At 45.1% G+C, this 12,375-nt stretch overlaps 1 protein-coding gene across 1 annotated transcript in view; it reads left to right on the forward strand.

Annotated features, from left to right (window-relative positions):
- Positions 1-12,375, forward strand: part of LOC143988970 (24-hydroxycholesterol 7-alpha-hydroxylase-like) — a 188,846-nt gene that overhangs the window by 99,345 nt on the left and 77,126 nt on the right. Inside the window, exon 6 of the mRNA XM_077488932.1 lies at positions 2,931-3,026. Within this exon, the coding sequence (XP_077345058.1) occupies positions 2,931-3,026 (96 nt within the window). The remainder of the gene's footprint in view (positions 1-2,930; positions 3,027-12,375) is intronic.

The raw sequence follows: 12,375 nt of genomic DNA on the forward strand, positions 1-12,375 counted from the left end.
ATATATGCAACAACGTGCCCTGTTCTAGTCCGCATCTCCAACAAAGCGCAGAGGTGGTCGGGTAGAAGGAATGTAGAGCCTGAGGGGTTAAGTACCATCTCGTCAGAAGTTTATAGTTTGTTTCCTGTATGTTCGTACAGATGGTAGACTTTAGGGCCAATGTTACAATACTTTGAGTCTGGCTCAGAGTAAATGTACAGTTCAATTCCCTCTCCCATTTTGTCAGGAAGGTCAAATGAGCGTCATCCCCAGGTGTGATAAGAAGGTTGTACATTGTGGACAGCGTTCTCGGAAGCACCCCGTTGCCAGAGCAATATTCCTAAAAGGCGGTCAACGGTTCGTCATATCGGAGGGGGGATGGGAGAGCTCGAAGAAAGTGTCTAAGTTGGGCATGCACATGATTTATCTAAAATGAACATATTATGTAAATCGTTAGTAGGGGTATAGAAGGGGTGGAGTATGCAACCCCCTGCACCGAGGTGCATACTTACTAATTATGGTAAATGTGTTTGATGTAATGGTCAGGCAAGACAGGCATCCAGAGACATCTCCACCTGGGAGCCAAGGCGGGCAGGTCCCAGAAGCAATCCACATGGGCGACCACCCGGCGGGCATGAGAACCGGGGCAACCCTTTGAAGAAGTAGAAACCAATTGAAGGTGGGAAAAGTGACCACGGAATGGGAGTGAGCAAGTGATGATAGGATGCTAGGAATTTATTACAAATTTGATTATATGAATTCTTTGTTATCATCATTATTATTGTTATTATTATTATTAATAATAATGATTTTATTCATATTTATTGTTTATTTATGGTAATGATTATATTGTGCGACTGCATGTTATCATTGTGTTTATTGGCATTGGTTACATTGTAGGATTTTACACTACTATCATGTTTATTGTGAGTACCATGTTTATTGTTTTTCCTGATATGAATTTTGTTCGTATATTTTATCTAAATAAATTTCCAGTATTCACCTATTTATCCACTTGCAACCATGTTCTTCATATAAAGTCCCACCCTCTGTGCTCTATTCTTTTAATTAAAATAAGGGATGGAAATGCATGGCCTTACCAGGTTTTGGCTTCCTTAAAGTCCCTAACACTTTTGTTCTCGTCTCTTTTTGGCTTAGATACGGAAACGGATGTTTTGTTTGTGCTGCCAGAAGATCCCAGGTAGGGCCAGGCAGCATCAAAATCTACTATCTCTAAGTGGGTTTGACAAATTATTGTTCAGGCTTATGGTTTGAAGAGGAAGATTCCTCCTTTTCATGTGAGAGCGCACTCTACCAGAGCAGTAAGTGCTTCATGGGCGGTGCATCACCAGGCCTCTATGGCTCAGATCTGCAAGGCCGCAACTTGGTTTTCGTTCCATACATTCACTAGATTCTATCAGGTGGATGTGAGAGGGCAGGAGGATGCCACCTATGGGTGTAGTGTGCTGTGGGCAGCAGTATAGGTCCTCATGTCTGATGTCTCCCTCCCCTCAAGTTAGCATTGCTCTGGGACATGCCATTTAGTTATTATTAAGGCTTTGTGTCCTGTGATGTACGAGAAAGAAAATAGGATTTTTATAACAGCTTAACTGTAAAAGCCTTTTCTTGGAGTACATCATGGGACACAGAGGTCCCTCCCCTCTTGTTGGGATACTTATTGCTTTGCTACTAAAATTGAGGTACTCCCTGTATGGGAGGAGTTATATAGAGGGAAACTTCCTGTCTTGGGTGTGCCAGTGTCCAATCACCTGAAGGTGGAATATAACTCATTTAGTTATTATTAAGGCTCTATGTCCCATGATGTACTCCAAGAAAAGGATTTTACAGGTAAGCTGTTATAAAAATCCTATTTTTTGTTGCACAAAATCATTTTTAAGCTTAACAGCTGGTGGTTCCTCATCCTGCATCTTGGTTGCGTTCTGCAGAATGCAGTAAGTGTAAACTTTGCATGCACACAAGTGAGTTGTCTCAATAGGTGTGTACAACGGACGTATGTCCATTTATTATAAATATATTAATCGGGAAATAAAATAAATATTTTGCATGGTATGTTAAGCAACATTTAAAGCATGTCAATGATCATTTTGTTCAATATTCATTCTTACCTTTCAATGTCATTGCATGGCTTTGTAGTGTTATGGAAAAATTCTTGTCACTGGTGGCGCTCTTTTGTCCTGATGGGCCTCAAACGTATGGGAACTGCCTTGTGCAGGCTTTCAAAGTTCCAAAAGATGTCAAACACTTTAAAATATACAGTATCAAAACTCGTGAGGTTGCACGTTTGGTAAACATGCGTCCTGCAATTTCAGTCAAATGAAAAGATAATTTGTAAATGTATCTCATTTAGAATATGGAAATGCATACATAATAATATCAATATTATACATTATTTTCGTAAATTTAAAAGGTGTGTTTTAAGAACTAATGAAAATTTAGTAAGGTACTTAAAAATATTTACTTTTATGTTGAAAATTATAACATTTTTATGTTAAAATTACAAACCAACAGAACAATTTTTATCAGTGTGCCATTTGTCTGAAATCTCCATTTTATAAGCCATTGCTTGTGCACTAGGAGTCTGTTTAGTACCTGTTTGCCTGCCCCATCCCATGGTAAACACCTGCTTGCCTGTGCTACTTTCTCTACTATTGTAGGTCATTGCTCAGACCAAAGTTCTGTGGATCTGCAAGTGCTGTTGCCCTTAATCTGCTTTTTCCAGATTTGCTACAGACAATGAATAAAATTGGTGAAAAAAGGAAAAATAGACCTGGCGCTATACCTTTAAGACATAAACAGTGGTGAATAAAATTGGAGCTGTCAATAAAATGGGTGCAGACCAGCTCCAAGGGATTAGATGCTGCATTGACATTTTATATTATCCCGGTGAAACTTTTTTAAATAAATTCATATGATTTCTTGATCTTTTACAGACCTTCCTACATCATCTGCTGGACACTCTGAAGGGAAGTTCCCCACATAACTTCAGCCTAATACTGCTCTGGGTATCACAGACCAATACCAACCCTGTAAGGGCATCTACAATAATTGTACCATGTTAGAGAAGGAGGATTTTTTTTTGTTGTTTTTATCTTGTTGGTGACCTTTTGCATTTGCACATGTGCTTCTAAAAAGAAAAGTCTTTAAGAGGACCTGATCTGTAGAAGTTTTGCCCAAAAGAAGGCAGAGAGTGCACAAAGGACTAGTCATTATTAATGCCTGGGATCTCCCTACAGCTGACCTTTCCCCATTACTGACATACCATGCCTTGTTCAGTACTGTGTCCCTATGTAGGGGTAGCCATCTTTGCATCCTCATGTCAAAACTGCCCCACTGATGACTGGTGATCTAATAACTAATGGCTGAAAACTCAAGAATCGCCAGGGAAGAGGGGGGGGAACTACAATTCATATCACGAATGAAGCAGGCAGATCCTTGCACTACAGATCCTCAGGTACAGCTTCCCCTCCATTAAAGACAACAATGAGCAGCACAGTAGTGACTATTATTCAGAGGCAGCTCTGCATTAGATGATCTCACACTGCAAATATACAGCTATGAGAATGAAAACACAGGAAAGCCTAACCATGGGAAGCATGCTTCAAGGAGACCAAAACAAAAAGTACGTTTTGCAGGGCACAGCTGAGGTGGAGTTATCATTTTTAGATTTTCTCAGGTGTAGCACCCTCTAGTTTGTGCTACTAAAAAAGCAGTGTAGGTAAAAGCATAGCCTGGCTCTAGTAGTAAACCTGAGTCAACTAATTAGGTCAGGGTTATTAGAGGCTAGGGCTGGATGACTCAGCCTGGCAGCTCCCCATTTCTGGGACATTGGAGAATGTTCTAGAGCTGGTGAGCGGAGGCTAGAAGGGGCTACCATGAATATTTATGGGACCATAGACATTGGCCATGCCAGCAGGGAGAGTTTGGTGTAAGATGGAGTGCTGAGGAGAGGCTGTTGTTGGCCCTTGAGGGACCCTGTGCTGGGGAAGGGTTTTACCTCAGGCTGGACCTCGGGAATGCTGGCCATAGGAAGCAACTGGAGGGATTCATGCCGAAAGAGGCAGCGGGAAAGAGCAAGCAGAGACTGTGAGTAACATCAGCACAGTACAGGGACAACACAAGGGGAGAGACTGTCAGCTGTAACGGTGCTCTCTGAAGACAGCAGTGTGCTTAAGCCCCATCAGGCTGATTTGACATGTCAAATCGCATGCCAAATTGGAGCCTATTGACATGTGATGCAAACTTTGTGGTTCCGCACCAATCCTAAAAGTAGTTTCTGCACTACTTTTGGCGGCTTCGAGGCGATTTCAATAGACATCTGTGCATGCACCTGCACAGATGTCTCTCAAATCGCCCCTGAAGTCGAACTGAAATACTGGTTAGAAAGTTTGCGAGTTCAGCTGAGCTTGCACGATTTCAAATCCGCATTCAGTGTGAACCTAGGCTTAGTCTTCATCCTTGCCCTGGGGAATCTCCATGGAAGCATGCCAGTCAGGGAGGACTGGGGAAGAAAGCAGTCTGGTGGGCTGGTTAGTGTCTTCTGCGGCAGTTGAACTGGGCTCAGCGTCTATATGAAAGCAGAAGGCCATGCTGTTCACTCCATATTGTACCACTTTATCCACAAAGCAACAGGATATTCCCAGCCTGTAATGGGCGGTTGCTGAATTAACACAAAAGACTGTTAGTTCCCCTGGAGTGAGCAGGAGGAGCTGCATATGTGAACCAAGTTTGTGCAGGAGGAAGGAAATAAAGAACGTTGTGTAAATAAGGAGGGAGTTGTCTCCTTGTTCATAGTTCTAGAAATTTTTCAAGTTGGGTATCCCATAAATTCCCCACCCCATCTAAGTTATCAACCCCTAATAAAACAACAATAACAAGCCAAGGATTGCTTTTCTGTGTTGGAATTTATGAAGGAAATGCTGTGTGCCTGGCCATGTAGCAGTGAGGAATCCTAACTAAGCATTTCTTTAGTGGGCTGTGCTACACTTCTAAATAGAAAATCTTTACCAGAGAGTGAAAGAATTAGACCCCCTATCTCATTTTTAGTTCTGTCCTCACTTCTCGTCCTGCTGACAATATTTTACTATACAGGAAGTGGGGAGAACTCTCCAACAACAGATATAAAAAAAAAAAAAACTTTCTTAGTAGAGTAGAGGATGGCTAGAACCCCTTTTTTGTGGTCTGTGTCCCTGCTGCAGATTTTCTTTGACTTTCTGACTGGTAAAACTGGTGTTAGCAGGACAGGAAGTAAGAAGAAATCTCTCTCTAATGGAAAGATGGCTAGATGGCAGTATAAAACAGCTTAGAGATCTAATCTATTTCCACTCTATCCAACATTTAAAACATTTTTCCCCCTTTCTTCTTTCAGGACAGCCACCTTTGAGAGACCTCGGCTCCTCCCTTCTCAGGAAACACTGCCTCCATCAGAGCTTTAAGCCACTCATCCCCTCCAGCCTGTCAGTTCCGGTGTTTTCTCCAGCGGGGAGACACTGCTGGGAACCAGGGCCCTTTCAGCTGGGGAGGCTGAGGCTGGTGTTGTGCTGGAAGGGAGAGACAGAGGTCTCTCAGGAATGACAGCTGGGCTGGGGAGCCCGTTACCTGGGAGTACTGTATCGCACCCTATCCTCCCTTGGGGAAGGTGGAGGCCAGGGTGCTCGCTTTCCACTGTCTGGGGAAGGTGATGGCAGAAGTATACGTGTCCCCCTCGCTCTGTGGCAGCCAGCATGGAGCTCAAATGGCTGGTGTTGGCTCCATATCAGCTGTAGTGATAGCAAGAGGAGCAGCTTAAGCCAGACCACATTCTTATCTGGCCTGGAGGGATGTCAGAGACTGGTTCCCGATCTGCACTGGGTGACGCCAGCACCAGGCACTCTAAGGTAAGAGGAACGCTGGGGTGGTGTTCCCTTACAATTTTCCCGTCTAGCTCCACAGGAGAACCCCCCTCTTTGGTCAGAGGAGAGGAGACGTATTTCTGGGACCCTGGTGGTGGTGGTCAGTCCTGGGGGGATGCATTCCTGGTGTTGGTTTCTATGTTGGAAGATTCTAATGGCTGTGTCAGGGGGATCTTTTTTGTTGTTACAGAAATCCACAGGAAAATCTAGGTCCCCACACAGCCCCAAGAGGAAGTGCCCATCATGTAGGACTATTATGGGGGATTCCTGGCCCAAGGTTCTGTGTAGGAAATGCATAGAAGGTTTAGTTAAGGAGCATTCTGCAGAGCAGGGTATAGATTTGGCAACGTCTGTTTCAGCTTTCCAGCACCTTCCAGTCTTTTAAATCAGTGTTTGTAAGTTTTCAGCCCCCGCAAACCCCGGCTAATCCTCCGCCAGCGCAGCAAGACATCAAAACTAGTCCACCGGTGTGTCCCTCCAGAGGGTTACCTGGGGGCACCAGAGAGGCATTAGAGGAAGATCCTGACAGTGCATACTCAAACTCTATAGGGAAGTCAGACTTAGAGAAGAGGGATGGTGAATCCACCAGAATCTCATGTTGTAAGCTTTCCCTGGAGGAAGTGGAGGAGCCCTTGGGAGCCATCCACACCACTCTGGGGATCCAGGAAGAGAAGAAGTCGCTGTCACTCCATGACCAAATGTATGATGGTCTTGGAGAACAGAAGAGGAGGGCCTTTCCCAGTCCATGAAGTCCTGATGGAAGCCATCAAAGAATGGCGAGACCCAGAGCAGAAGCTTTTCTTTTCCAGGGCCCTAAAACGCAGATTTCCCTTTTTTCGGAGGATGAAGTGGCAGTCTGGAATAAGTCACCTAGGCTGGACACAGCCTTTTCTCAGGTGTCCAGAAAAAAGGATTTGGTCTTTGAGGATATGGGGGTGTTAGTAGACCCCATTGATATATGGATGGACTCCCTCCTCAAGAAGACTTGGGATTCGTTGCTAGGAAATATTAAGCCTGCCATGCTGACACACATAAAAGCACATAATGAGGCTAGAATCGCAAAGGAAACTATTCTCTCCTCTTTTCCAATGCTTTTAAAGGGGGTAAGTTTGCATGTCTGCTAGGTCCTCTGCCCTTGCCATTTTGGCCAGAAGAGCTCTCGGGCTAAAAACCTGGCAAGTGGACAATGCATCCAAAGTAAAACTTTGCAGAGTCCCCTTCATGGGGGATTTACTGTTTGGTCTAGATTTGGAGGCCATCCTTGATCGAACAGTCGACAAAAAAGAAGGCTTTTCCCCTAAAGAGGAAATTGGGGGAACAGTCTCAGCCCCTGTACACACGGTCGGACATTCTGCCAACCAAATCCGTCGGATTTTGTCCGTCGGATTTTGCCTGTCGGATCTTGTCCAAAACTGTTGCATACACACGGTCGGACTAAGTTGTCGAAAAATCCGATCATTCAGAACGTGATGACGTAATTTCGTTACGATGGGACTAGTAGCCAATAGCTTTGATGTAGGAATTTGATCTGAGCATGCGTGGCACTTGGTCCGATCAAAATTCTCTACACATGATCGGAGTATGTCCGATCGAACCAGTTAGTCGGAAAATATTTCCAAAATGTTGGAAAATTGGGTCCGACGGATATTCCGACGGAATCAGTCCGATGCATACCACACACAGTCAGATTATCTGACAACATGGTCCGATAGGACACATTCCGACGGATTCTCCGACCGTGTGTACAAGGGCTCAGAAGAAACCTTGCCCACAAAAGAAGTTTGGGTTTCAGAGGGCAGAGGTTCAGAAAAAAGGTTGGACCATCAAGGGCAGAGAGTGATTTTTAACCCTCCTGGACAGCCCTGAAAGACCAAATGACAAGTCAACCCCAGTGGGAGGAAGACTGGGGGCTTTCCTCCCACAGTGGGAGTCGGTCACCTCCAGTCAATTCATCCTAGGAATTGTAAGGAGGGGGTACAGACTGGAGTTTTCAAGCCCCCCCCAGATCTCATTACAGATCTGCCAAGGTGTTCAGAAAAAGTGGTGACGCTACTTTCTTCCCTGGTAGAACTGGAACAGCAGGAAGTAGTATTGCGGGTTCCACCTGGGGAGATAGGCAAAGGGTTCTACTCCCGCGTCTTTGTGGTACGGAGGCCCTCAGGGAAGTTCAGGCTCATTTTGAACCTGATACCTCTCAATCGATCAATCACCTACAGAAGATTTTGCATGGACTAAGTCTTCTCTATGAAGACACTGCTTACTCTGGACTGCTACATGGCATCCATAGATTAAAGGGACACCTACCTGCACATTCTGATTGCAGAGGGCAGTCAGAGGTTCTTCAGACTAGTAGTAAGGTCTGGGAGGAGAGCGGCCATCTACAGTTCTGGGTACTCCCCTTTGCCTATCCTCTTCCCCCTGCATATTCACCAAAGTCACGGAGGCGACACTGGCTTTCCTGCGACTTTGAGGAACATCTAGGATGGCTCTTAAATTTGGAGAAGTCCAACCTAGTCCCATCCCAGAGGGTTACCTTCCTAGGTTACATCCTGGACTCAACCCAGCGGAGGGTCATTCTCTCCCAAGAAAAAAAATCTGAAAGTGGACAGGGCTTTGGCAGTTCTGCAGAACAATCGGCATATCGCAATAAGGCAGGCCATGTTATCCTATAGGTCTGTTGACGGCTGACCTCCTGGCTGTAGGGTGGGCAGGATTACATTTTCGCCCTATGCAGTGGCTCATATTAGGAATTTGGGACCACACTCAAAGGTCTTTGGACTTGACGGTTCTCATGCCAGTACGGGTAAAGAGATTCCTGTGGTGGTGGAGAAAGGCCGCAAATCTATTTCCAGGGTCTGGAATGGGTGCTGCCAGTGTCAATGATCGTTACAACTGAACCAAGCGGTACTGGTTGGGGAGCATAGTCTGGTGCAGGGTTCCTGGAGAGTCGAAGATGCAGGGAGGGCCTCAAACTGGAGGGAGCTAAATGCCATTTCACTGGCCCTCAAAGCCTTTCAGCAGGAGCTCCAGGGACATCACGTTCAGGTCCGCTCGGACAACTCCTCAGCGGTTGCCTACATCAACCGACAGGGGGGCACCAGGAGCAGTTCCCTGTGGGCTCTGAGGGAAACAATATTTAACTGGGCCAAAGTCAGTGTTTTCCTTGTCAGCGGTACACCTAAAGGGGGAGTTAAACCAGCTGGCAGGCTTCCTCAGCAGGAGGACACTGGGGGAGAGCGACTGGGTCTTGAGTCAGGACACTTACAGGATGATACCCAAAAGTGGGGGGTCCCATGTGTGGACCTTTTCACTTCAAGGCAGAACGCAAAAACTCCTCACTTCTCTCTGAACCAGTGTGACGAGGCAATAGGTGTGGACGTGCTCTCTCAGAGCTGGCATTTTACCAAGTGCTGTGCCTTCCCCCCTCCTGCACTGTTGCCCGCAGTCTTGAGGAAATTCCAGACCGAGGACACGACCCTGATCCTGATAGCGCCACACTGGCCAGTAGCAGTACTGGAGTTCCTACAAAGTGGGGAAGACAAGGGGCTGGCCCTCAGCACTCTTAAGGGCCTGGTTTCTGCTCTAAGCCCTTGTACACACGGTTGGAGATTCCGACGGAATGTGTCCGATTGGACCATTTTGTCGGATATTCCGACTGTGTGTGGTCTCCATTGGACTGTATCAGTCGGAGTATCCGACGGACCAAGTTTTCCAACTTGTTGGTAAAATTTTCCGACAAAATGCTCTGATCGGACATACTCCGATCATGTGTAGAGAATTCCGATCGGACAAAGTGCCACGCATACTCAGATCAAATTCCTACATCAAAGCTATTGGCTACTAGCCTGAACGTAGTCCCTTCGTAACGAAATAACGTCATCACGTTCTGAATGATCGGATTTTCCGACAACTTCGTCCGACCATGTGTATACAACAGTTTCGGGCAAAATCCGTTGGACAAAGTCCGACGGACAAAATCCAACGGATTTGGTTGTCGGAATGTCCGACTGTGTGTACAAGGGCTTAGTGTGTTCTTAGAACAACAGCTAGCAGTGAACCCCTGGATATGTAGGTTCTTTAAGCCTTGAGTAGGCAGAGACCAGTTAGCTCCCACCCCGTTCCCATGTGGGATCTTTCTCTGGTGCTGCAGGCTCTTACAGGGGATCCCTTTGAGCCTTTTACAGTGAAATTACTAACTCTCAAGACTATTTTTCTAGTAGCAATCACTAACGCAAGGAGGGTTTGTGAGCTGGAAGCCCTCTAGATTAGAGCAAATTTCAACGGGGCCAGGAAATCTGTTTGCTCATTTTCTTTTCTAATCCTGTGAGAGAACAAGAAAATGTTTTTCACAGGCTAGACATTAGGAGATGCGTCCTAAGAAACTTTGATAGGACATAACAGTTAAAAGATGTGATTCCTTTTTTGTTTCTGTTTCAGGGTCTAGGAAGGGGTCTAAAGCCTCTAGGCGTACAATAGCCAGATGGCTGAGGTTAGCCATTAGTCAGGCATATATGGAAAAAGGGCATGAGATCCGGGAAGGTATCAGGACTCATTCTACCAGATCCATGGCGACATCACAGGCTGTTTCAGTCGGAGTATCCGACGGACCAAGTTTTCCAACTTGTTGGTAAAATTTTCCGACAAAATGCTCTGATCGGACATACTCCGATCATGTGTAGAGAATTCCGATCGGACAAAGTGCCACGCATGCTCAAATCAAATTCCTACATCAAAGCTATTGGCTACTAGCCTGAACGTAGTCCCGTCGTAACGAAATAACGTCATCACGTTCTGAATGATCGGATTTTCCGACAACTTCGTCCGACCATGTGTATACAACAGTTTCGGGCAAAATCCGTGGGACAAAGTCCGACGGACAAAATCCAACGGATTTGGTTGTCGGAATGTCCGACTGTGTGTACAAGGGCTTAGTGTGTTCTTAGAACAACAGCTAGCAGTGAACCCCTGGATATGTAGGTTCTTTAAGCCTTGAGTAGGCAGAGACCAGTTAGCTCCCACCCCTTTCCCATGTGGGATCTTTCTCTGGTGCTGCAGGCTCTTACAGGGGATCCCTTTGAGCCTTTTACAGTGAAATTACTAGCTCTCAAGACTATTTTTCTAGTAGTAATCACTAACGCAAGGAGGGTTTGTGAGCTGGAAGCCCTCTCGATTAGAGCACCTTTTTTTTCAGATTTTTCTGGATCGGGTAGTTTTTAAAACCGATCCAACCTTTTTGCCAAAAATGGCTTCCCAATTTCAACGGGGCCAGGGAATCTGTTTGCTCATTTTCTTTTCTAATCCTGTGAGAGAACAAGAGAATGTTTTTCACAGGCTAGACATTAGGAGATGCGTCCTAAGAAACTTTGATAGGACATAACAGTTAAAAGATGTGATTCCTTTTTTGTTTCTGTTTCAGGGTCTAGGAAGGGGTCTAAAGCCTCTAGGCGTACAATAGCCAGATGGCTGAGGTTAGCCATTAGTCAGGCATATATGGAAAAAGGGCATGAGATCCCGGAAGGTATCAGGACTCATTCTACCAGATCCATGGCGACATCACAGGCAGAGTGGGTTGGTGCTACACCCGAACAGATCTGTAGAGCGGCGACGTGGTCACGTTTTAAGACCTTCGTTAACCACTATAGGCTGGATTTATTATCTGCCCAGGACCAGGACTTTGGGTATATAGTTCTGCAAGCGGTAGTCCCACCCTAGGATAAGTGTTCGCTTATCCTCTCAAAGGTGGCGGTTCTGAAAGATGAAAGGGGGAAAATCAAAGTTACTTACCGGTAACGTCTTTTTCAAGGACAGCACCGGTACCCACCCAAATAACAATTTGCCACTAGGACGTGAAAACATCAGGATAATGAAGATTGGTATGATGTGTTCTTGTGTCTCCCTAGCCGCTTAAGCCCTGGACCATTTGGCTGGCCAAAGACCAGACCATTTTTAGTGATTCGGCACTGTGTCGCTTTAACTGACAATTGCGTGGTCGTGCGACGTGGCTCCCAAACAATATTGAGGTCCTTTTTTTCCCCACAAATAGAGCTTTTTTTTGGTGGTATTTGGTCACCTCTGCAGTTTTTATTTATTGCGTTATAAACAAAAAAATAGCGACAATTTTGAAAAAAAAACACAAATTTTTAACATTTTGCTATAATAAATAACCCCCAAAAATATATAAAAAAAATTGTTTTTTTCCTCAGTTTAGGCCGTTACGTATTCTTCTACATATTTTTGGTAAAAAAAAAATAGCATTAAGCGTATATATTGATTGGTATAGCGTCTACAAAATAGGGGATAGTTTTATGGCATTTTTATTAATAATTCTATTTTTTACTAGTAGTGGCGGCAATCATCGATTTTTATCGTGACTGAGACATTATGGCGGACACATCGGACAATTTTGACACATTTTTGGGACCATTAATTCAGCGATCAGTGCGATTGCAATTGCATTGATTACTGTAAAAATGTCACTGGCAGTGAA

The sequence above is a fragment of the Lithobates pipiens genome, unplaced genomic scaffold (assembly GCF_037356315.1).
Source record: "Lithobates pipiens isolate NorthernLeopardFrog02 unplaced genomic scaffold, aLitPip1_a1.2 Scaffold_18, whole genome shotgun sequence".
Lineage (NCBI taxonomy): Eukaryota > Metazoa > Chordata > Amphibia > Anura > Ranidae > Lithobates > Lithobates pipiens.